Source organism: Tachyglossus aculeatus, chromosome 1 (assembly GCF_015852505.1).
Source record: "Tachyglossus aculeatus isolate mTacAcu1 chromosome 1, mTacAcu1.pri, whole genome shotgun sequence".
Classification (NCBI taxonomy): Eukaryota; Metazoa; Chordata; class Mammalia; order Monotremata; family Tachyglossidae; genus Tachyglossus; species Tachyglossus aculeatus.
The window spans coordinates 136,860,201-136,887,148 of NC_052066.1; the positions used below are offsets into that span (position 1 = coordinate 136,860,201).

Genomic DNA, 26,948 nt, shown 5'->3' on the forward strand with positions numbered 1-26,948 from the left:
AAAGCCTTCTCCCCAGCCACCTAACAGGTGAGTGATTTTCCAAGAGAGGCTTCAAGCACCTGAAATGCCACTCAGATGAAGAACGAATAGTATTTCAGTCTCTTTGATGTTTTTGGACCAGGAGGGAGGTCTATTGAGAGTTTGTCAGACAAGGTGAATGCAAACATAGGCCGTCTCTGTATGGAAAGAAACCTTAAGAACAGAGGGAAGGGGGACAGATGGAGGGGTGAGTATTGCCACAGAATCACCCAGTGTCAGGACCGGACCTGGCACGGAGCGGGAACGGAAGCCTGGATGCCCTCAGCGCCAACGGTCTGACATCACTGAGCTCTGTGGGGCTGACCACTGGGTTGCCTCGTAGAGACTGCCTTATTGGGAAGAGTGATCCTCCACGCTGCCATACCACATCTAGGAGTTGGGGAACAGTGCCCTAGGGCTAGCTAAGGGACCCCATGATCAGGAGCAGAAATCAAGTTACACGGATAGGCTTTCTCTAGAGACCAGTCCCGTGCATCAACTTCTTAGAAAAGGGCATGGCCAACGCCTGGGTTCACTTCAGACCAGTTCAATGGTGGACTGAGAAAACTAAAATAAGAAAGGAAAACTAACTGAAGGATGGATGGCTATGGGAAATTGTTTGCTCACAATCCTTTGAGTTGGCTAATATTATGACAAATGACTACAGTGATGAACTCCTGATTGAAGCGGAGAAGTTCACCAGACCCTTTGCTTCAGAGATAATTATGAACCTTTTTTTAATGGTATTTGTTAAGCACTTACTATGCGTCAGGCACTATATTAAACACTGGAGTAGATACAAGTTAGGTTGGACACAGTTCCTGTCCAACATGAGACTCACAGTATAAATCCCAGTTTTACAGATGAGGTAGCTGAGGCACAGAGAAGTAAAGTGACTTGCCCAAAGCCACAAAGCAGACGAGTGGCAGGGCTGGGATTAGAACCCAGGTCCTTCTGCAATCGCCCTGACACTGGGTGTATGTTATGTCCTTCTCTGCTGTGATAGCTGTTGACTGGAGGATATATCTCCTAATTTACACTAGTACTATCATTATGTGTGCTTTACTTACACATTTACCTTTGTGTCAACCACTGATAATCATGGTATTTGTTAAGCGCTTACTATATGCCAGGTACTGTACTAAGCACAGGGGTGGATACATGATCATCAGGATGTACACAGTCCCTGCCCCACATGGGCCTCACATTGTAACTAGGAGGGAGAACAGGTATTGAATCCCTATTTTACAGATGAGGAAGTTGAAGCACAGAGAAGTGAAGTGACTTGCCCAAGGCCACACAGCAGGTAGTGGCTGAGCTGGGATTATAATTCAGATCCTCTGGCTCTCAGATCCAGGCTCTTTCTGCTTAGGCCATGCTGGTTCTCTGGGCTAACCACTAGGCTAAGTGATGGGCTAGATACGTGATTATCAGATCAGATGCAATCCTTTTTCCTCCACTGGGCTAATAATCTGAGGTGGGGAGAGTAGGTGTCATTTAAAAATGAGGAAACTGAGACAAAGCAGTGATGTGACTTGCCCAAGGTCATCCAGCAGGACAGGGGATTAGGATGCAGGTACCTTGCTCTTTCCACTAGCTGCTTCTGGCCCTTCCTACCACTAGGCTTCTCTAAGCAAGGAACTGGCTTCCCTAGGCAGGAAACCACAGGGATGGGGGAGTGGGATCTTGCCAGTTCTTCTCCAGGAGAAATCCCCCAATGGTCTGGTGAGAGCTGTCGAGTTATCATTCCTTCCACAAAGGCCTCGAGATGCGGGACTCCAGGCCAGATCTAACTCTTGGACAGCACACTGTCCCCAGAGCCAGCACGCAATATGGCCCACCCACGATAAATCAAGCCCTTCTGTCTGGGGATTCGACTTCAGCTTCGGGCTCCACCCCCTCGGTGTCCAGCGGAATCATTTAATGTCTTTGGCTTCTGTTTCCTCCCCTTGGAAATGAGAGGGATGTCAAAACACTCGCCACTTAGCTCACTGGGGAGCCATATAGGTTCAAGATATGATGTCGAGAGAGGGTTTTCCATTTTGCATCACAGGCCCACCGGACCGGGGCTGAGTATCATTCCAAATTCTCTATTGCTTTAAATCCTGCCCAGGGCTCCTCATTTTTCTCCAAAGAAATGCCTCCCCCACCAACCCATTTGGATGGGGGAAGACCTGAGGTGCCAGACTCCAAGGCTGAGGGGGTGCAGCCCAGGAGATCTGGAGTCACTACTTCAAAAGAAAGGAACAATTCACCTTCTCGTGGGGCAAAGCACAAACCAAATGGGAGGCAAAGAAAACTCAGCCAGGGGTTGGGTGGAAAGAGAGGTTAGCTAGCCGAGAGGCTGACCCGAAGGAAGGAAAAGATGGTATGGAAGCAGGCCAATGAGAGACAAAAACAATTCTGGCAGCTCAGGAGAGGAGCCAGGTAGATGAAAGATGAGTTCAAGGCAGAAATTAAATCTAATCAATGGGAAATTCAACCCAGGATCTGGAGACAGCCCAGGCAGGACAACAGGAGGGGGAAATGAGAGTTCTTAAAAACGTTGAGGGAAATCTCACTTGACTTGAGGAGGATGAAGAATATTGGGCATGAGCACTGTAGAAAGAAGAGACTTTTCTGGAGAATGGAGAAGGGCCAGGAAATAACTAAGGATATCTGGTTGAGAAATTTGACTAACCTAATTCTTTCAGACAGAGGGGGAACTGGAGAAAGGAATTTTTGTCCTTGAAAAGAGTTTACCCTGGACCACTCCGGAAGTTAACAGCTCAAATTTGGCACCCAAAGGAGAAAGTGACTTTTCTAGCTGGATCATAACCGGTCCTATATCCCCCAAAGACATGGCAGAGATGTAAAGGATCCTAAAAATAATAATGAGAACAAAAATAATATCGATCGTGGTATTTAAGAGCTTACTATGTGTCAAGCACTCTCCTTAAGCACTGGGTAAATACAAGATACCCAAGTTGGATACAATCCCTGTCCCTCATCAGGTCACAGGCTAAGGAGGATGGAGAGTGAACAAGTATTAAATCTCTATTTTACAGGTGAGGAAGCTGAAGCCCCGAGAAGTTAAGTGATTTTCCCAAGGTCTAAGGGCAGGCAGTGCCAGAGCCAAGGTCAGACCACAGGTGTTCTGACTTCCAGTCCTCCGCTACTTCTACTAAGCCACACTGAGTCTTCTAGGATGACATTAGTTCTCTAGATACCAAACACTAGGACGATCTCTCATCCTAACCCGACTGGATTACTGCATCAGCCTCCTCTCTGATCTCCCATCCTCCTGTCTCCCCACACTTCAATCTATACTTCACTCTACTGCCCGGATCATCTCTGTGCAGAAACGCTCTGGGCATGTTACTCCCCTCCTCAAAAATCTCCAGTGGCTGCAGGTCAACCTAAGCATCAAGTAAAAACTCCTCACTCTCAGCTTCAAGGCTGTCCATCACCTCGTACCCACCTACCTCACCTCCCTTCACTCCTTCTCCAGCCCAGCCCACACCCTCAGCTCCTCTGCCGCTAACCTCCCATTGTACCTCGTTCTCGCCTGTCTGGCCGTCAACCCCCCGCCCACGTCCTACCTCTGGCCTAGAATGCCCTCCCTCCACACATCCGCCAAGCTAGCTCTCTTCCTTCCTTCAAAGCCCTACTGAGAGCTCACCTCCTCCAGGAGGCCTTCCCAGACTGAGCCCCCTTTTCCCTCTCCTCCTCCCCATCCCAACCAGCTCAACCTCCTTCCCCTCCCCACAGCACCTGTATATATGTTTGTACAGATTTATTACTCTATTTATTTTACTTGTATATATTTACTATTCTATTTATTTTGTTAATGATGTGCATCTAGCTTTATTTCTATTTATTCTGATGACTTGACACCTGTCCACACGTTTTGTTTTACTGTCTGTCTCCCGCTTCTAGACTGTGAGCCTGTTGTTGGGTACGGACCGTCTCTATATGTTGCCAACTTGTACTTCCCAAGTGCTTAGTACAGTGCTCTGCACACAGTAAGCACTCAATAAATACGATTGAATGAATGAATGAATGACACTAAACCCCTCTGATCCTGCTGCCCCTGCACATCAAGGCCAAAGGTGGTTTTACCTTCTCGAAGGGCAATTATAATAATAACCACTGTGGAATTAGTTAAGCTTTATTTCCCTAGCACTGTACTAAGTGCTGGGGTGGATTTGGAGAAGCAGTGTGGCTCAGTGGAAAGAGCGTGGGTTTTGGAGTCAGAGGTCATGGGTTCAAATCCCGGCTCCACCAATTATCAGCTGTGTGACCTTGGGCAAGTCACTTAACTTCTCTGTGCCTCAGTTACCTCATTTGTAAAATGGGGCTTAAGACTGTGAGACCCCCTGTGGAACAACCTGATCACCTTGTAACCTCCCCAGCACTTAGAACAGTGTTTTGCACATAGTAAGCGCTTAACAAATACCATCATTATTATTATTATTATTCATTCATTCATTCAATGATATTTTTTGAGCGCTTACTATGTGCAGAGCACTGTACTAAGCGCTTGGGAAGTACAAGTTGGCAACATATAGAGATGGTCCCTACCCAACAGCAGGCTCACAGTCTAGAAGGGGGAGACAGACAACAAAACAAAACATATTAACAAAATAAAATAAATAGAATAAATATGTACAAATAAAATAAATAGAGAAATATATACAAACATATATACAGGTGCTGCGGGGAGGGGAAGAAGGTAAGGTGGGGGGATGGGGAGGGGGAGGAGGGGGAGAGGAAGAGGTGGCTCAGTCTGGGAAGGCCTCCTGGAGGAGGTGAGCTCTCAGTAGGGCTTTTAAGGGAGGAAGAGAGCTAGTTTGGGGGATGTGCGGAGGGAGAGCATTCCAGGCCAGGGGGATGATGTGGGCCGGGGGTTGATGGTGGGACAGGCGAGAACGAGGCATAGTGAGGAGATTAGCGGCAGAGGAGCAGAGGGTGCAGGCTGGGCTGTAGAAGGAGAGAAGGGAGGTGAGGTAGGAGGGGGTGAGGTGATGGAGAGCCTTGAATCCGAGGGTGAGGAGTTTTTACAAGCACTGTATTTAATGGCAATGCCGGGAAGCACACTACCACTGAAGGAACTTCCTCATGTTTTTAAACAGGGGTGGAAGGTAGGCCGGATAATCAGAGGTAATAGTGAAAGATTTTGGAGCAACACTAAAAACCATCAGAAGCATTGTGAACCCAAGAGTGATGCCCGTGGTGGATGAACTGTAACTCTCGTGTGTGAAAACTCTTGTGTAGATTTAAGTCTCTTCTGTAGAATTTATACAATGTACTACAGTGCACTGAATTTTTATTGAGACTTTTTCTTCTTAAATGATTCTGAAATATGTGAATCCCAAAGTAGAAGATGTGCTAAAATCTGGGACTTGCCAAAGAGTAGGAATATACTGTTTCTCAGGCCCAGATCCATTGCCTGTTTCCAAAAGCGGTTAGCAGGGCCAGACAGAAGCCCCTTAGGGACTTGAGATCACTGAAAAGACTGAACCAAACCCCCCAGTTCTATATTTCACTGATTCTGCACTGATGCCCTCACAGGCATGTATGCCTGTGTACAAATCACTTCTTCCAACACTATGTCACATTGAATCTAAAAGGTTCATGTTGTTGGAAGAAGGTTATCTCATTTCCTAATGAAACAAAGTGTTCTGTCAGTACTGACTGTATTGGATTGGAACTGGAGTGGAAGCAGTATCAGAAGGGTTAAATAAATAAATAACTTTTTTTTTGTTGTTGGGCAAGGCTTGTTGAGGCAGTAGCATTGATAGGCGAAGAAATTTTAGGAAGCTGCATAAGGCCAGGCTTGATTAGGCTGGAACAACTTTTCTAGACTCTCCAAACTGTAGAAACTGTTTTAGGGGAATTCTAACGATTTTTTTTTCCTGCCTTAATCATTTTATCCTCTACTCATCTCTCTCATTTAACCCACATATGCAGCCTGTCACTAAATCCTGTCAGTTCTACCTTCAATTATTCTCCCCACCTTCAATACCTTATTGAAGGCCCATCTCCTCCAAGAGGACTTACCTGACTAAACCCTTATTTCCTCTTTTCCCACTCCCTTCTGTGTTATCCTGATATGCTCCCTTTATTCACCCCTCTCTCAGCCCCACAGCATTTATGTACATACCCATAATTTATATAGCTGTCTATCTTCCCATCTAGACCTTGGGCAGGGAATATATCTACCAAGTCTGCTGTATTGTACTCTCCCAAATGCTTAGTAAAGTGTTTTTCACCAGCAGACACTTAATAATATTATTGATTAATTGATGGATTACCTTCGCAACATCCCTAAAATTTTCCCTCTCCTTCCATCCAAACTGCTATACGGTGATCCAAGCACTTATTATTATGCAGGACCATCAGGTCAGACACAGTGCCTGTTCCACATGGGGCTCACAGTCCAAGTCGGAGGGAGAACAAACCCCAGTACTTAGTACAGTGCTTGGATCACAGTAAATGCTTAATAAATACCACAGTTATTATTATATTATTGAATCTCCTTTTAACAGAAGAGGAAACTGAGGCCCAGAGATGTGAAATGACTTGCCTAAGATCCCACAGCAGACAAGTGGTGGAACCGGAACTAGAACTCAGGTCCTCCGACTCCAATCAATCATACTGAGTACTTACTTTGTGCAAAGCACTGTACTGAGTGCTTGGCAGAGTACAATTAACAGAGTTGGTAGGCATGTTCCATGCCCACAACAAGGAAGGCTCGGGCTTTTTTTCACTAGACCACACTGAGAAACATCACCCTTTCAAGTGACTATGCCTGTTGCACTATCAGCCAGCCCAGTATTGGCATAAGTGGGCATACCTGGTTTCCCTCAGGCCAGGTACGCCAACCCTAATGAGGGTTATTGGGGAAATACCAGCTCACCACCAAAATGAGTTTCTGGAGATAGAGGAGCAGAGGAGATTAATGACTTCGTTTGAGTAGCTCAGTTGTACTTTGCTGGGAGGTGAATTAAAAAATTACGGGTAGATGAAATTTAAATGAGAGCAGATGTCCATTAAAGATGTTTTATTAGGAATGGCTATGAAATTAGAACTTTCCCTTGCAGGAAGACCATATTCTAATGAGTCCAATTACAGCATTTGAGAATGGAAAACTAGACATTTTTAAAGCACTTTTATAGTTGAACAATTTTGTAGCAATCGTGGCTGTTTGGCTTGGGAAAAGAGAGACAATTGTATCGTGTCCTCTGCTGTGGGGGGTGTAATTTGATATTGCAGACAAAAATGAATTCAGACAATTTTCAGAGAGAGTAATCTGGGTGAAAGAAGAGAGAGTAGTAGGATTTTATACTAGAAAAGATACAATTCATTTTTCTGGGAAAGGAAGATTCTGTAGTGCTCCCTGTATCATTGTCCACCCACCTCTCTGCCATGTTCTCTCCTGAATACACTTATTATTATTGTCATTATTATTATTTTTATATTTGTTTAGCACTTTCTATATGCCAAGCACTGTTTTAAGTGCTGGAATAGTTACAAGGTTATCATTTTGAACACAGTCCCTGTCCCACTTGGGGCTCACAGTCTAAGTAATAATAATGGCATTTTGTTAAGTGCTTACTATGTGCAAAGCACAGTTCTAAGTGCTGGGGAGGTTAAAAGGTGATCAGGTTGTCCCACAGGGGGCTCACAGCTTTCATCCCCATTTTACAGATGAGGTAACTGAGGCACAGAGAAGTTAAGTGACTTGCCCAAAGTCACACAGCTGACAAGCGGCAGAGCAGAGATTTGAACCCATGACCTCTGACTCCAAAGCCCATGCTCTTTCCACTGAACCACACTGCTTTACTACTTCTAAGTAGAAAGGAGAACAGGTATTGAATCCCCATTTTAAAAATGAGGAAACTGAGGCACAGAAAAATTAAGTGATCTGCCCAAGTACACACAGCAGGAAAATAGTGGAAGATGTGCTCTATAAACTAGACCACATTCTCCCTAAACCTGTGTCCAGCTGGGCAGTGACACTGACCTGAGGGTGAGGGCAGAGAAGAAGCCTGAGTGCTAGGGGGTGAGCTCACATTTGGAGACAACTAATAATAATAATAATTGTGGTATTTGTTAAGGCACTGTAGAGAAGCAGCGTGGCTCAATAGGAAAGAGCACGGGCTTTGGAGTCAGAGGTCATGGGTTCAAATCCCGGCTCCGCCAATTGTCAGCTGTGTGACTTTGGGCAAGTCACTTCACTTCTCTGTGCCTCAGTTACCTCATCTGGAAAATGGGGACTAAATCTGTGAGCCCCACGAGGGACAACCTGATCACCTTGTAACCTCCCCAGCGCTTAGAACTGTGCTTTGCACATAGTAAGCGCTTAATAAATGCCATTATCATTATTATTATTATTATTACTAAGCACTGAAGTGGATAAAAGCAAGTTGGGTTGGACACAGTGCCAGTTCCACATGGGGCTCACAGTCTTAATCTCCACTATACAGATGAAGTAACAGGCACAGATAAGTGAAGTGACTTGCCCGAGGTCACACAGGAAACAAGTGATGGAGTCAGGATTAGAACCCATGACCTTCTGACTCCCAGGACCATGCTTTACTGTCCATGCTTAGGCTACTCTGGTTCATTTGGGCCACAGTACCAGTTGAGCGACGTGATCACATGGAGCAGAACCAGAAAAGAGGTATCGCTGGGTTCTCCCAGACTGGAAGGGAAGAACTGAGCCTCAGGGAAAATAATGAGTTGCTTATACTATGAGCTTCACTCCATGCAGGGTTGACTCCAGGTGACAAGCGAGGTGAGCCATCACCTTAGGACCATGTGGGAACTTCCAAAGGTGGTGGCTGCCTGGGACCTCACAAAGATGGCTGCCTCACAAATTCTCTCAAAGATAGCCATGTCACTTCTCTTCTTCAAGACAAAAGCTGCTGGATGGAGATGATCCATGAGCAGGGCTTAAGACCAGGTCTCAAAGCCAAACTGACCGAGGAACTCAGACAGAGAAATGCTCTTGTGCAAGATGTAGCAGATGAGGTTATGAAGCTTCATTGTGTAAATGGCTGGGCGTGACAGCATCACATGGAACATGCAGGGGGTGGCCCTTGTAGCTCCACCTCAGAGCAGTAGAATATCTGAGTCCAGTTCTAACTGCTTAGCCAAACCGTAAGAAATGCAACTGAGGAATCTGGCCTGCTGTTGGAAAGTGGGGTTTTCAGCCTCACCCTTCAACCCAACAAAACAGGGATGGACCACTGGTGTTTTGTAGCACAGTTGAACTATTTCCTTAGGAGCATTAAGGAGTGCTATCTGCACAAATGTTAGCTGATGCCAGGATGGGTTGGTGGAGGGAAGGGGTGGTTACGGACAACACTGCCAGCTATGCTTTTCTCCAAGCCTCTTTCCTTCTTCGCCTTCTTCCCCATAACTTCCCTCCATTGGTCCACATTTAGCTTGTCTGATTTCTGGGCTGCCTTGAAGTCATTTAGGTAGCAAGAAGAAGGGGAACCAAGTTCGCATGTTTATCTGTGTGTGAATGTGTGTGTGTGTGTAAACGCACTTGAGAGACAGAGAAGTTGGGGGGTGTTAGTGAAGCAGTGTTGCATAGTGGGTAGGGCACAGGCCTGTTAGAAGGACCTGAGTTATAATCCTGGGTCCCCTACTTGTCTGCTGCATGACCTTGAGCAAGTTACTGCACGTCTCTATGTCTCAGTTACCTCAGCCATAAAATGGGGATTAAGACTGGTGAGCCCCATGTGGGACAGGGACTGTGTCCACTCCAGTCACCTTGTTTCTACCGCAACACTTAATACAGTGCCTGGCTCATAGTAAGCACTTAAGTAATACCACAATAACAATAATAACTATTATTATTATTATCATTATTTTGAAAGCCAATAACAAATAATCTCTTCCCTTCCAGTCGATGTGGTCAACCTCCTCAGTCCTTTCTTAGGATTCTCTAGGAATCTTTTGAGTGGGTTTGGAGGTGGCTCTCACGGTGTGGGTCTGTTCAAGTTTGGTGGCATTTGCTTGGTTTGGGAGCAGATCTTAGGTGCACTAAGCAAGAGGCTCACCACATGTGGTAGTACGGCTTCAAGCGATTCTGGCTGCCAGTTCTAGGCATGATATCCATAGTCCATGAATGGGCCTCATAGTTCTGTCTAACCTTCATAGCTCCAAAACAATGTGATTCTCTTACAGGGGTCAAAGACCCTTGGCGATTATTAAAGCAGGAAACTTTTAAGCCTCCCCACTCCTAATGGGAACACCTTAAAGGCAATACAAGAACTGGGGAGACTGTAGGATTGGGTTCTTAAGTGTAAAGAAGACTGGTGACTGAGAAACACCAGCCACTGAAACCATCCCTCCAGTGACTGTCCTAGTTTAGTGTTGTTTTTGTTTTCCCAGTTCTCAAACCGTGCATTTTGCTAACCCCTTCAAGTGCGTGTCTGAGAATCCGCAGAGTGAGCCCGGCACCAAATATTTTCCCTCGTCTAGACGGCTCACTTAAAGGCCTCCCGCTTTATAGCAGGAAAGGGCATTTGTGCCTTTAATCACCTTGTAAAGCAAGTCTTTTGCAATGGGTAAGATGCTTGCCACATGGAATCCAGGGAAAATGGGGTCGGGAGGGAAGGCAAGGAAAGTCACTTTTATATGCCACATGTTTATGCGATTAAAATGGAACCCATAATTATCAGCCATTCCTCACAGTGGAGTTCTCAATATATGCAGAAGAAAAATACTGACTTGGAAAGAGGGTTGTGTGACTGCACAATCGTAGCGAGCATTAAAACCTAACTGCTGTGAAACTCATTGGGAATGATTTACTTCTTTAAAAAAAACCCAAAAACCAACACACCTTATAGCATATCTGATTTTTATAAGCATTTGAAAAAAAGAAATCAGAGAAATTTCTGTATGTCCAGGTTGGGTTTTCTTTTAGCTAAAAGGTCAAGTCAACATCAATTTCATCATTTTAAAATGTATTTTCTCTAGGGATAGAGACTCGTGGAATGCTGTCTAAACATGCAAGAATAGACTTGATTGTGCCAGAAAATAGAGAAGTTACTTAAAACTTTGTGGGAAAAATAGGAAGTAAATATATAAGTACATATATATTCATCTACCAGAAAATGGAAAAATCCAGAATGCTTTTGTAATGGGGGATTGCACAACGTTTAGAGTAGCCTAAAGTTCTTATTACATGAATTTCTCTAAACTGGGTAAGATCCTTTTTCCTCTGTGCGAGACAAATTTATTGACACGAGGATTCAAACCCAATATTTTCCTCTTTGAAGTCTTGTCAAGGAAGCAACTCTTTGAAGGATAGATTTCCTATTAGTGTACTTTGCCATAGCAGAAGGAATTCACAATTACTTTCTGGTCCAGACATTCGTTTTAGCAAGAAAAATAATTTATTTTTGCTTGTGACTCCCTGCAAACAACTTCACTTTTGCCTCCGTCACAAGCCACAGAGCCCAAGGGGCTGTTCCGCAGTCTCTCACACTACATAAGATGCTCCTGGACAGAATGACTCAATTTCAAAACCTCAGGCAAAGGGCCAAGCCTATCAAATGGTGGATTTGTCTTTCTGACACAAGAGCCCCAGAGACGAGGCAAGACCAGCCAGAAACATTCTCTGCCTCAATAAAGTCATTTTTCTCTTCCGATGTCCAAAGACGAAGCCAACATGGATCAATTATGGAACCACAGAAAAACCTATTGGGTATCTCTACAAATCAGGAGGTATATGTCTAAAATGTTCACAAGTGTTTGGCTGTGGTCTATGGTCTGTTAGTAATTTGGAGTGAACTGGGGTATTGATTAGGAAAGATGGCCTAGCAGAATCCTCACATCATCTTCCCAACAATTTTCACCTCATTATCTTGATTGAGGAGTGCCCAGGGCTCAGGCTGAAGGGATACCTCTTCTCTACGGAGTCCGTCTGTCCTACTTCATCCCCTTAGTCCCCAGTCCTCTCAACTCCCAACCTCCGCTGGGGAGAGCTAGAAACAGCTTGAGTGTTTCTGTCAGGATCCGAGTCCAGACTCGGGGTTGGAGGCCACAACCTAACGGCTTCCAGTCAGGAGGCCAAGGGGTGACAGCCATGACCTGTATTTCATTACATTCCTACTTGTAAACTAGAGCCGCACCATCATTCTTTTCCCCTACGGCTGGCAGACAGCCTCTAGTTATTATTATTAATAATAATAATAATTGTAGTATTTCTTAAGCTCATAGTATGTGCCCAACACTGTTCTAAGCACTGGGGTAGATACAAGGTAATAAGGTTGGACACGGTCCCTGTCCCACAGGGGGCTCACAGTCTTAATCCCTATTTTGCAGATGAGGCAGCTGAGGCACAGAGATGTTAAATGACTTGCCCAAGGTAACACAGCAGACAAGTAGCAGATCTGGGTTTAAAACACAGGTCCTTCTGACTCCCAGGCATGTGCTCTTTCCGCTAGACCATGCTGCTTCCCTATGTGCACCACACCCAGTGGACATTCCAACAATGCTGCTGCTACTACCACTACTATTACCACCACCACCACGGCCAGGTGGTTAAAAGTTATTCAGTCCCCTAGCAGTGGCTAGTGTAGGTTAAAAAATCTAATGGCATTTGACCCCACATTTCAGAGTATCTGACTCCCCACATAGTTAATCAATCATCAATTAATCAATCAATGATAGTTAATGAGCACTTGCTGTGCCCAGAGCACTATACTAAGCATGACTGAGCCCCCTTTTACCTCTCCTCCTCCCCATACCCCCTGCCCTACCTCCTTCCCCTCCCCACAGCACCTGTATATATGTTTGTACAGATTTATTACTCTATTTATTTTACTTGTACATATTTACTACTCTATTTATTTTCTTAATGATGTGAATCTAGCTTTATTTCTATTTATTCTGATGACTTGACACCTGTCCACATGTTTTGTTGTCTGTCTTCCCCTTCTAGATTGTGAGCCCGTTGTTGGGTAGGGACCGTCTCTATATGTTGCCAACTTGTACTTCCCAAGCACTTAGTACAGTGCTCTGCACACAGTAAGCCCTCAATAAATACAATTGAATGAATGATTACAATTCAATAAAGTTGGTAAACATATTCCCTGACCATAGGGAGCTTACAGTTTCACTTTCAGCCTGGAGATAGTTGAAGCTGTCATTCAGAGGAAAGTGATTTTTTTTTAATTAACAGGAATGGATGCCTCCTGAGGTCCTCTTTAAGGACACGGACTCAAAACCACTGGCTACCATAACCCAGAGGGAAGTGGATGGACTGGATTCTTCAGTGAAGTAAAACAAGGCTAGAAAAGCTTCTGAAACCTCCTTCACCAGAGACTCAGCTCTAGCCATCTCATGACAGGACATCTCGGCATTTTCTGATTAGTGGGTTTCTGTTTAATCCGTCACCTCAAAGTCAAAGTAGTGAAAGGATGCAACAAGAAGTGATAGAAAAATCTAAATGTGTGGCCCATGATAATACCTTGAATGGGTAGAGTGCCTTTTTCTTTTTTCCAAGGCACTTTTCACATTGAGGATCTAATCTGGCCCTCACAACATCTCTGAAGGGTATGAAGGAACAGGCATTATCTCCAGTTTACAAAGCAAGAAACAGAGGAACAGAGAGATTACATGACTAGCCTAAGGCCACACAGCAGATCAGTGGCAGATCTGGAACTAGAACTCAGGTGTCCTGATGCTAAATCCTGTGCTCCTTCCTCTAAATTGTGAGTGCTAGCAAGAGCAGATAAGTGAGCAAAAGAACCAGAGTAGTTTGAAGCAAATGAGGAGGCAATTGCCAGAAGGTCCAGGTGTGGGCAAATAAAATTTAAAAGTGAGATAGATAGTGGGAGAAAATACACCTTAGAGCAATATGTGAGATCTAAGAATGAGAGGGTAGTTAGAGTTAATAGTATTCACTAATTGCTTTGAGTGTGAAAAATTGGGGAGATGAATATCGATGTCATTCAGTTCCGGACACTGGCCAGCCAGGAGCTCATGGTCTAAAAGTTGTTACTAAATGGGAAATTGCAAGGCACTGGATCTGCAAATGTGGCTAAGATTCTAGATTGACTGAGCTAGCTCAGAGAAAAAATGGTCTGTACTGTATTTCTACGACTCTAATGAGGCTCATAAATACCCTTTGGATGGAATGCCTGTCCCTTGGATGGATCCCACTAGCAACTGTTGGTATTAAAGAGAACTGAATTCTGAATTATCCACTCATTGCAAAACACCATTCAGTTCAATATGAAATACTTGAACTCTTCCTTCTAATGGTATAAGCTGGGTTATCCAAAGTGAGAAAGGAGTAGGAAAAATCAAATGGAATGAAACTGGACAGGATCCTGGTGGACAATAGTGGTCAAAACAAATGCTGATTTTTCTGCTTCCCTAGGTCTTCAATTCCAATTCCAATTGTTTTGGAGTTCCAACTGGAGTAAGGATGGCATCTTGAATTGTGACAAAGTGAAGGTGGGTAATTCATATTTAACTCCATTACTCCTCTGAGACTTCATTCTGTCTCTAAACTTTTCTTCTGCACCCTTTCCCCACTCACACTTCAGAAAACAAATGAAAAAAATCACCCATGCTCTTTCCAGTAGACCACGCTGCCTTCAGATATTTCCATTGCTCTTGATAATTGCAAATCAAGTGCATCACAAAGAGCAGTGTCAAAAGACCAGACATGTATCTTAATATTCTATGAGTTCAGCAAACAGCAAACCACAGGCTCAGCTTCAGATCAGAGGACAAGGAGGCAATTGCCTTGAGGGAGGAGAAAATGGGGAAAGGATTCCCTCTGTTCAGGAGCTGTGGTGGTGGGGTACCAGGGGAGGCAATTTTTTCTTTGCCTCAGGGCAACCAAAGATATGAAGCAGGCCCTGCTGAACAGTACCAAATTTGTGAACCACTGAGTTTCTTTAACTGGCAGAGAAGTTCAGCTCCCAGCCTTGAAGAGACCAACATTTCTAAGCTCTTCTTGGGAGAAGCAGTATGTCCTGGTGGAAAGAGCATGAGCCTAGGAGTCAGAGGATTTCTAATCCTTACTTTGCATGTATCTGCTGTGTGATCTTGGCATCTTAAAATGGGTATTAAATCCCTCACCCTCCTACTTAGACTGTGAGCCCCATGTGGGACAGCGACTGTGTCCAACATGATTAACTTGTGTCTACCCCAACAGTTTTTGGTATACAGTAAATGCTTTAACAAATACTAGAAAGCAGCATGGCTCAGTGGAAAGAGCTTGGGCTTGAGAGTCAGAGGTCATGGGTTCTAATCTCGGCTACCCACATGTCTGCTGTGTGACCTTGCACAAGTCACTTAACTTCTCTGGGCCTCAGTTACCTCATCTGTAAAATGGGGATTAAGACTGTGAGCCCAACGTGGGACAATGTGATCACCTTGTATCCTCCCTGCACTTAGAACAGTGCTTTGCACATAGTAAGCGCTTAACAAATGCCATCATTATTATTATCATTACTATTATTATTACAGAGTGGAAATGGCAGGGACCCCTACGGCCCGTGGAGAAATCATAAGGAGCCAGAGAGAAATCAGGAGAGGCCCAGTCTCAGGGGGTGGTATGAAACTAGCAGTCTAATGCACCATCCCTTGGCCACAAAGAAGTGTTTGCTGATTGAGCTGATCCTGCAGCTCAAAATGAACTCTCAAATTGTCCAGTTACTATGAATTTCTTAGTAAACAATTTTGATATGCAAGGAGATGTAGGTACATTGGAAAATCTGCCAACCAGGTCCAAAAGTAGTTGATTCCAGCAAATATCCTCAGCTCTCTCCCTGATGATTTAAACAGCCTCTCCCCTTCTCTTGGGACAGAGAACATTCCCATCCATAGAGGCAGCTAGGGTGAAGAACAGTAGCCCTTTTCCCCCAAATTAGCAATAGTTACAAGTCCACAGCCAGAGCTCCTAGAAATGTATTATAAGTGGGTCGGGCTGCTACCGGTGTCTTACTTGGCCAAGACATTAAAATAATATTTTCTTCTGGGGCCTGATAAACAGTTCTATCTCCACACCACTGAAACCACAGTCAACTATGGTTGAAGAGTTTTCCCCTTGCTCTCCATTGTCAGGAAAACCCATTTCCCAGCTGCAAAACAAACCCTCTCCTGTACTTCTTAACCCCTCTCTCTCAGTCAAAGCTGGTTTGGTTACCGCTTTCTAATGGAGGAAATAATAATGATGGCATTTGTAAAGTGTTTATTATGTGCCAAGCACTGTTCTAAGCGCTGAGGAGGATGCAAGGTGATCAGGCTGTCCCACGTGGGGCTCAAAGTTTTAATCCCCATTTTACAGATGAGGTAACTGAGGCACAGAGAAGTTAAGTGACTTGCCCAAAGTCACACAGCTGACAATTGGTGGAGCTGTTGCCTGGAAGTTTGTAGGGCAGCACTGCTCTCTTCTTGGTGCCTTCCCTACCTGTAGGTGGTCAGGGTGGAGAAATCTGGCCACAGAAAACACACACTGCTGCCTGTGCTAGGAGCAGATGAGAGGCCTCCAGGTCTTTTCCTGCCTACGCTTCCCCTCCACCCAGGTTAAGGCACTGGGAAGGGGAGAGAATTCCGGGAGCTCCCGAGGGCAGCTGGCCTCTGAACTTGTAGTCACAGTGAGGAGGTTTCTTGCCTGGGGAAGTCAGCTGGAACCTGAGGGGATATGAGAGGCCCATTCCCTCTATAATAATAATAATAATGGTATTTGTTAAGTGTTTACTATGTGCAAAGCACCGTTAAGCGCTGGGGAGGTTACAAGGTGACCAGGTTTTCCCACGGAGGGCTTACAGTTTTAATCCCCATTTTACAGAGGAGATAACTGAGGCCCAGAGAAGTGAAGTGACTTGCCCAAAGTCACACAGCTGACAGTTGGCAGAGCCGGGATTTGAACCCATGACCTCCGACTCCAAAGCCCGGGCTCTTTCCATTGAGCCACGCTGCTTCTCCAGCTCTAGCCCTCCCTGCTCTTGGAGAAGCAGGGTGACCTACTGGACAGAGCATGAGCCTGGGAGTCAGAAGGACCTGGGTTCTAATCCCAGGCTCTGTCACTTGTCTGAGTTTGGCCTTGGGTAAGTCACTTCACTTCCTGCCTCAGCTACCTCATCTCTAAAATGGGATTGAGACTGTGAGCCCTGTGTGTGTTACAGTGACTGCGTCCAACCCCAGTGCGTAGAACAGTGCCTGGCACATAATTCTCCACTGGCTACCAATCAACCTACACATCAGGCAAAAACTCCTCACCCTCGGCTTCAAGGCTGTCCATCCCCTGGCCCCCTCCTACCTCACCTCCCTTCTCTCCTTCTCCAGCCCAGCCCGCACCCTCCGCTCCTCTGCCGCTAATCTCCTCATCGTGCCTCGTTCTTGCCTGTCCCGCCATCGACCCCCAGCCCATGTCATCCCCCTGGCCCGGAATGCCCTTCCTCCCCTCATCCGCCAAGCTAGCTCTCTTCCTCCCTTCAAGGCCCTACTGACAGCTCACCTCCTCCAGGAGGCCTTCCCACACTGAGCCCCCTCCTTCCTCTCCCCCGCCTCTCCCTCCCCATCCCAACCTTACCTCCTTCCCTTCTCCACAGCACCTGTATATATGTATATATGTTTCTACGTATTTATTACTCCATTTATTTTATTTGTACATATTTATTCTATTTATTTTATTTTGTTAATATGTTTTGTTTTTTCTCTGTCTCCCCCTTCTAGACTGTGAGCCCACTATTGGGTAGGGACCGTCTCTATATGTTGCGAACTTGTACTTCCCAAGCGTTCAGTACAATGCTCTATACGCAGTAAGCGCTCAATAAATATGACTGACTGAATGAATGAATGAATAATGAAGCGCTTAACAAATACCACAATTATTATGAATTATTGTTGGGTGGCAATGGGTTAGCCAAACGTTGTGTTCCCATGCCTAAGGCAGGTGGGGTGGATCCTAACCCTCACGCAAACCTTCACCAGACAGGCCGATTCAGGTTGGCCCAAGGCCAGGGCGAAACTCAGTGTGGTCAGGAAACCTGAATTCTAATGCCCCAAAATGCCACTTGCCAACCTTATCACTTAGATACATTTTAAAGGAAAAAAAAACCCATCTGACTGCTCATGCCCTTAAGTGATAAGTACATGACATTTAAAATGATAGAAGTCAATTCAAGGCAGTAAATAATGCCCCACTCTACAGAGATGGAGGGACAGAGAGGAATGATGTGCAAGGTGTATGCTTAATGGAATCTGAATCATTTCCCAATTCCCCTCTCTGTCCAGAGCACCCCAACTGAAACCAACTCAGAACAAACGTCCATATAGCCAGCGGAGATAATAAATATTCCAAAGGTTCCCAAGTCAGCTGAGTTGAATGTAGATGAACAGATGACAAAGAGCAGATACCTTCAGCAAAAGTGATGTGTTGCTCAACATGAGTCATCTATTTATTTGGACTTAGATTTGGACCACAAAAGTCACCTAGGGTATCTGGGAATGTCCTATTATAAGAGATGCTTTCAGCAATTACCACCTTCTAGCCCACACAAAGCAGCAAACTTGTTTCTTTATGGAATCTAAAAATAGCTGGAAGTCTGATCACTTGTGATAGGACTCACTCATAAGTGAGTCATAGGGGATTCAATACAATTCGCTCAGTAGATGTTCAATAAATACCACTCTACACATTCTATAAACTCTTAGGAAGAATCTACCAGAGAAAAATGCCCCCTTTTTTTCTAGGATACTCAATTACTATGAAAATGGATTGATTATGTAGGATTCCTTCCTCTTCTTCCTCAATTCCCGACCCCCTTCTCATTCTCTTCTAAATCATACCCTAGTAGAGTTGCTTTCTTATGCCTACATCAAATATAATAATAATAATAATGGTATTTGTTAAGCGCTTACTATGTGCCAAGCACTGTTCTAAGTGCTGGGGTAGATACAAGGTTATCATTTTGTCCCACGTGGGGCTCACAGCCTTAATCCCTATTTTACAGATGAGGGAACTGAGGCACAGAGAGGTTAAGTGGGGAAGTTAAATGAGGATTAAAAGTGTGAGCCCCACATGGGACAATACGATTACATTGTACCCCCCCCAGTGCTTAGAACAGTGCTTGGCCCATAGTAAGCACTTAACAAATGCCATTATTATTATTATTATTATTAATCCCTATTTTACAGCTGAGGTAACTGAAGCACAGAGAAGTTAAATGACTTGCCCAAAGTCACACAGCTGATAAGTGGTGGGGCTGGAATTAGAACTCACAACCTCTGACTCCCAAGCCCATGCTCTTTCCACTAAGCCACACTGCTTCTTTCTAAATATGGTTCTTTATTTGGCTTAAAGCTGGGAGGAGGCAGTGTAGCCATATGGACCTAGCCCAGGTTCGAGAGTCAAGAGACATAGTGCCAGCTCTGCCATTTGCCTATGGGGCACCCTTGGGCAAGTCACTTAACCTCTCTGGACAGGGATAAGATAGATTATGACAGCAACGGTGTCTGGATTCAATGTGAGTTCATTGTGGGCAGGAATGTGCCTGTTGTTATATTGTACTCTCCCATGTGTTTAGTACAGTGCCTTGCACACAGAAAGTGTTCAATAAATACAATTGAATGAATGAATGAATCTACCCTCATGCTTAGCCCATAGGTAACACTTAACATATGCCATAGTAATTATTATTAGGAGAGCAAAGTTCATAAACTCTCTATGTTTATAATCCCAGTCATTTTGCACAGAGTTTCAAGTGATCTCCATCAAACACTATCCTGCTTCATTATCAGATGGGACCCGCAATGAGGACCACTGTGTCTAAACTCCCCTCAGTTATTCTTCAGGATTAGGGTCACCATCTAACCAAAAACAGACTCTTCAACATTACTCTTTCAAAATTTGGTTTATCTGAGGCCACCCATATTCTTAATGGAATCTGCACCATTCACATTGTTGACAATCACAGAAACTGTCTCAGTCTAAAGTGCTTAGACCTCTTGCCTTCCCTGCCTTCTTAGAACAGTGCTTTGCGCATAGTAAGCACTTAATAAATGCCATTATTATTATTGTATGTTCAACAAGGGCCCCAGGCAGTGTAAAGGGCTAACGGGCTAAGGGCTCATCCCCATTTTACAGATGAGGTAACTGAGGCCCAGAGAAATTGACTTGCCCAAAGTCACACAGCTGACAAGTGGCAGAGCCGGGATTTGAACCCATGACCTCTGACTACAAAGTCCGTGCTCTTTTCCACAAGATGATCATAAGGTACTTTCCAGAATATGGCTAGTCAGTACAAACTGGTCAGCTCCTAGAGTGGTAGAGATTCAGGATAAAAGCGTGGATAGGCCAACAAATCAAGAAAAAATATTTTTTTAAAATGGGAAAAGATTATCTCTTTGAATCATTATTAATACTGGTTCTGAAGCAAAAGTTGTTTCCTGAGTAAAGGAAAGAAAACCTCAGGATTTTCTGAGGGGGGAATTGTTGTTTTCTATGATTAATTTACCCTGTTATTCTTTGCCTGCATGCCTGCCTCTCCTATACTCCTCTAGATTACAAACTTCCTGTGGGCCACAGTCTGCCTAAATCAATGTCCTTGACTCTATCCCAGAACCTGGTTCAATGTTTCCTGCACAGTAAGTGTTTAATCAGTAATTGCTACAACTACTACTGTTGTTCTGCTACTATTACCACTGCTACTATTATTACTATTACTACTATCAATTAATCAATGGTATTTACTGAGCACTTATTATGTGCAGAGCACTGTACTAAACACTTGGGAGGGTATGATATGAGAGAAACCAGTTCTCTGCCCATATACTCTTGGCTCTTGGCTACCCTCGTGATTTCATCCAATATTTAGGATGAGAAGCACTCAAGTGTTCACTCCCATATATGTTCAATTCATTAACACAGCTACCAAGAATGCAACCAATCTCTTGAGTGTTTTATATAATCAAATAAGAACTTCAAGTCCCTCTCATATTGAAATAATGCAGTACTGCATCAATCGTCCAATGTATTTGTGGCGGCTTGCTCCAGAGAATTTGAGTCTATCTGCTTACAAAGAAATTTCATCACCTCCATGATTTCCCACAAGGTTTCCGTTTCTCCTTTCCGCCCATCTTACCTTCACACGTGTGGCCATCTGCAGAAATCGAAAATCCCTGCTCACAGATGCAATGAAAAGAACCATCCGTATTTAGGCATTCCCCATGAAGTCCACAGCGCTCTGGTCGTTCACATTCATTGATATCTGGAATTCAAAACAGAGTGTTGGGAATACTTCCAGGAGTCTCTCTAGACTGAAAGCTCATTGTGAGCAGAGAACATATCTACCAACTCTGTTCTCTCCCAAGCACGCAGTATAATGCTTTGCAAACAATAAGCGCTCAGTAAATATGATTGATTGACTGACTTGCTTGGCTGGTCCTGAGGTGTTTCTTATCCGGGTGTGCCCCCCCTCTTTTTTCATGGTATTTGTTAAGCTCTTACTACATGCCAGGCACTGTACTAAGTGCTTGGATAGAAACAAGATAATCAGGTTGGACACAGTCCGACATAGGGGTCACAGTCTCACAGATGAGGAAACCGAGGTACAGAGAATGGAAGCGACTTGCTCAAGGTCACACAGCATACAAGTGGCAGAACTGGTTTTGAAGCCAGGTCCTCTGATTCCCAGGCCCATGGTCTTTCCACTAGGCCATACTGCTTCTAGGGTTACAGGCCATGGTGGAGGTGATCTCAGTTTAACTCTTCCTGCCCACTGGACTTGGTTTTTCTTTGTAAGAGTCCTTTTGACTGTAAGCTCACTGTGGCAGGGAATGTGTCTACCAACTTTATTATACTGTACTTTCCCAAGCACTTAGTGCGGTGCTCTTCAATCAATCAATCAATCGTATTTATTGAGCGCTTACTGTGTGCAGAGCACTGTACTAAGCGCTTGGGAAGTACAAGTTGGCAACATATGGAGACAGTCCCTACCCAACAGTGGGCTCACAGTATGCTCAGTAAGTACAGCTGATTGATTGATAATAATGATAATGACAGTATTTGTAAAGCACTTACTATGTCTTAAGCACTGTTCAAAGTGCTGGGGTAGATACAAGTTAATCACATCAGACACAGTCTCTGTCCCACATGGAGCGTGAGGTAAAGTGAAGTCTAAGTAAGAGGAAGGACAGGGATTGCCTTTATCATTGCTTGCTCATGAGCTGGCTCACTTGGTCTAACTGGCAGTCGACAATTCTCCCTAGCCATTTAACATTAAGTCTGGCCCAGAAAAGTCTGATGAGAAGCAGCATGGCTCAATGGAAAGAGCACGGGCTTTGGAGTCAGAGGTTGTGGGTTGAAATCCCGGCTCCGCCAATTGTCAGCTGTTATGACTTTCGGGAAGTCACTTAACTTATCTGTGCCTCAGTTACCTCATCTGTAAAATGGGGATGAAGATGGTGAGCCCCACATGGGACAATCTGATCACCCTGTATCCTCCCCAAAGCTTAGAACAGTGCTTTGAACATAGTAAGCGCTTAACAAATCCCATCATTATTATTATAAGTAAAAGATATTGTATAAGGCTCTTCATCATAAGTACTACTAGCATCAAATCCACTGGTTGTTTTGAAAAATTTCAAAGCACGGGGTGAAAGAGTTCAGAAAGATTAATAGTAATGACCTACTCTTGTTCAGCCAGTCTATATCTATAGACTCCTGATTACCCATACCACCTTTTTCCTCTAGACTAAAAACTCGTTATGGGTAGGGAACATGTCTGCTAATTCTCTTGTATTGTACTCTTCCAAATGTTTTGTACAGAACTCTGCACATAGTAAGTACTCAATGAATATTGACTGATTGAGTCTGTCTTCCAGAGAAAAGATGGCTATCTTGGGTGCTCTCAAGGTCTAAGAGAGTGTGAACTCCTTATGGCAGGGAACGTGTCACCCTGTTACATTGTAATTCCCAGGCACCTATAAATGTGACTTCTATAATGGGATTACAGCACTGCTTGACTGAGCCTGAATGTGTGGCGGGATTACTGCAGTTTGGCTGGGAGTCCTGGGTTGGCCTAGCTCATTCTTCACGCTCCCTGGTAAAGCTCTTATTGTGTTCAGGACACTGTACTAAGCACTTGGGAAAGAGCATGGTCTATTGGATAGAGCACAGGCTTGTGAGTCAGAAGGACCTAGGTTCCAATCCCAGCTCTGCCACTTTGCTGTGAGACCTAGGGCAAGTCATTTAACATCTCAGTGCCTCTGCAAAATGGGGATTAAGACTGTGAGCTCCATGTGGGACATGGGCTGTGTCTAACCTGATTAGCTCAGATCCACCCCAGAACTTAGTACAGTGCCTGGCTCATAGTAAGGGATTAAAAAATACCATTAAAAAATTGATGAAGGACTAGTTCCCTCAGCCTTCAACTCTGGTCTGAGGAGAACAAGTCACTGCCACGAAGCCAGCACCCCGCCCCCCCGGGGACTGGAATCACTGTTCTGTTGCTAATATCTCTAAATGACACATGATTCCACCAATCAAATTGCTCTCCCCAGAGGGGAGAATGTTTTAATGTAGAAAGCATCTTTCCCCCAGGATACTTTCTGGAAATTTCATGGCCCAACCCACAGATAGCTCTAATGGTAGAGAAGCTACCATCTATATTGGGCCATCTTTCAAGGGTATAGAGTGACCAGGTCATGTGCAAGGGGTGGAGGACAGCTGGAAACTGAAGTGGGCCGAAATGGGAAAACCACGAGTAGAGGGGCCAGGAGAATGGCCAAACCACGAGCTGTGAGGAGCATGAAATTCTGATCCTCTAGCCATGGTACTCCACTGATTTTGGTTTTTATTTTACGCATTTGTCCTGGTCTTTTAAGTTGTTTTAGTATTTCATTGTTTCACCACTCCTTATGTGTCTGTTGCTACTTCCCCCTCCCCTCTCTATTATAGTTTTAGATTCCAAGCCCCTTGGGGCTAGGCACCATGTCTAATTTATATCCAGCTCTTATTCTTTCCTGGAGCTCATAAGGAAAGCACTTAATAAAGTCTGTTATGACTATTACTATTGCCATGAGGCACTGCTGTGGAGCATTGGGAAACACCTGCAGCAGACAGACTGGGCGTGTGACAATCAAAAGGTGGAGTGGTTCTTTCTGATCAAAGGTTCCAGAGAGCCCACAGATGCCAGCTTGGGAGGCAGAGAGGCAGGGCTGTAAAAGGGCGAGATTGCACAGACAGCAGCTCTAACTCCAAAGCTAAAGATGGCTTTGGGGAGGCACGAAGGACAGTAGACAAGGGGAGGGCCAAAAGTGTGCTGAAATGATAACCGTGAAATCTGTCTGTGGTGTCGTCTGCTTTCAAAACGTCTACAGAGGCAGACTAGAGAGCTTGGCGTCACTCTACACTTTTCATGAAACTGTCACATTACGAGCAATAAACAGTCTTTCTAGAGTGCCTACTGTGTGCAGAGAGCACTTGCGGACATACAATTAAAAAAGACAAGAAGACAACAGAGAAGCAGCATGGCCTAGTGGATACAGCGTGGGCTTGGGAGTCAGAGGATGTGGGTTCTAATCCTGCTCTGCCACTCATCTGCTGTGTGACCTTGGACAAGCCACTTCTCTGGGCTTCAGTTACCTCATCCGTAAAATGAGGACTAATGACGATGATGATGGTATTTGTTAAGCACTTATCATGTGCCAAGCACTGTTCTAAGCACTGGGGTAGATACAAGGTAATAAGGTTGTCCCGTGTGGGGCTCACAATTCCAAATATGAAATATAAATGGGGTATGTATGTCAATATAAAAATAAATGTTTAATATAGCTATTGGGATGTCATTAAGGGCAACAGAAATTAGTTGGGCAATGCTTTTGGGAGGTTTTCAAGAGCTTTGAGTATAGTAAGTAAGATGGTCAGGTGGATGTGAGTGGGTAGGCAGGGGAAGGGCTAGAATGTGAAAATGCAAGATCTAATGAGCAAATTAGCTGGGCTGGAGCCAAGAGTTGCAAGCTAGGATGTAAGAGAGTGAAGAGTGGGAGTTAGGAGAGCAGATATGGAAGAAGGAGACACCTGCAAAGATCATATTCCCTGAGCTGTAGTTTGGTCTTATGCAGCATTACAGTTCAGGTAGTGCACAGTTTACTAGGTTTTTCAGGGATCCAGGTTATATGGATTCTGGCTAGTCTCTCTGATAGACTCTCTGACAGTTTCCATAGTCAGCTCTCTCTGGGTTCTTTTTGAAGATTGGTAATTACGAAGGTATTTTTGAAGTCTTGAGGCATTTCCTCAGTGTTCCACATATTGAAGAAGAGTTTGTACAGATGTCTGAGGATTAGTTCTCCTTCATTTCATGTACGTTTCCATGAGGACGTCATCAGATCTAGGCTCTTTATCGAGTTTCATGGTTTGGGTTGTGGAAGTTACTTCTTCAAATATTGGACCCATGTCCATGCCTTCACATTTGGCCTGGTTTTATATTCTCCAAAAGGCTTCTCCCTCGATGGGGGAAGACGTGTTCTTGCCATCTGTGTAGTATAAGGTTCTTTCTCAAATCAAGTCCCTATTTCCCTTATCCCTAATCTATTTTAATGTCTGTCTCCCCCTGTAAGTCCTTGTGGGCAGGGAGTGTCTACCAACTCTGTTGTATTTTACTTTCCTGAGTGGATGAGTTCTTAGTACAGTATGTTTTTTATGGCATTTGTTAAATGCTTACTGTGTGTCAAGCATTGGTCTAAGTGCTGGGATAGAATTTTTAAGATATTAAGAATAGCAATAATAATAATAATAATAGTAATAATAGTGTTTGTTAAGTGCTTACTAGATGCCAAGCACTGTTATAAGCATTGGAGTAAATACAAGGGAATCAGGTTGTTCCACGTGGGGCTCACAGTCTTAATCCCAATTTTACAGATGAGGTAAGTGAGGCACAGAAAAGTCAAGTGACTTGCCCAAAGTCACACAGTTGATAAGTGGCAGAGCCGAGACCTCTAACTCCCAAGCCCATGCTCTTTCCACTAAGCCACACTGCTTCTCTATTAAATGCTTATTAAGTGCTTAATATGTGCCAGGCACTGTACTAGGTACTGGGTATAATACAAGATAATCAGGTTGGACACAGTCCCTGTCCCACATGGGGCTCACAGTCTTAGTTACCATTTTACAGATGAGGTAGCAGGCACAGAAAAGTTAATCGACTTGCCTTTGGTCACACAGCCCCTTCTCAGGGTCACAAATGGAGAGTTTCCTGTACCCTACCAGTCTCGACTATGGGAGGGAGAGTCAAGCAGAGGCATACCCATTCCATTCCTAGATTGGCTAGTGGCTAGCAAATGGAAGGCAATCTGCTACAAGTCAAGACTCCCCTGTGCTGGGCAGCAGCGGCACGGGAGAGTCCACTGTTGGGTAGGGACCATCTCTATATGTTGCCAGCTTGTACTTCCCAAGCGCTTAGTACAGTGCTCTGCACACAGTAATTGCTCAATAAATTCGATTGAATGAATGAGTCGAGGGCGGAGACTCAAGTTTACTGCATGGAAGGAGGCAATGGTAAACCACATCCTCATTTTGACCAAGAAAATTTTGGTCACTACCAGAACGATTGCAGATGGATGTGGGGCATTCTGGGCAAGATGTGTCCATGGCATCGCTATGGGTCGGAGATGACTCGACAGCATAAGACAAGACAAGGTCACACAGCAGACAAATGGACAAGCTGGGATTAGAACCCAGGTTCTCTGACTACTAGGCCTGTGCTCTTCCACTAGGCCATGCTGCTTTCCTGATGCAAGTTAATCAGGCCAGATACAGTCCCTGTCCCACATGGGGCTCAAAGTCTAATCAATCAATCAATCGTATTTATTGAGTGCTTACTGTGTGCAGAGCACTGTACTAAGCACTTAACACTGTACTAAACGCTTAGCACTGTACTAAGCACTTAAGTCTAAGTAAG

General features: G+C 44.5%; 1 protein-coding gene across 8 annotated transcripts in view; it reads right to left on the reverse strand.

The window, feature by feature from the left end:
- The window catches only part of LTBP1 (latent transforming growth factor beta binding protein 1), a 438,291-nt gene that overhangs the window by 73,119 nt on the left and 338,224 nt on the right, over positions 1–26,948 (reverse strand). For all 8 annotated transcript variants that reach the window (XM_038760501.1, XM_038760417.1, XM_038760246.1 and 5 more), the window contains one exon: positions 21,132–21,257. In XM_038760501.1, coding sequence (XP_038616429.1) covers positions 21,132–21,257 — 126 coding nt within the window. The remainder of the gene's footprint in view (positions 1–21,131; positions 21,258–26,948) is intronic.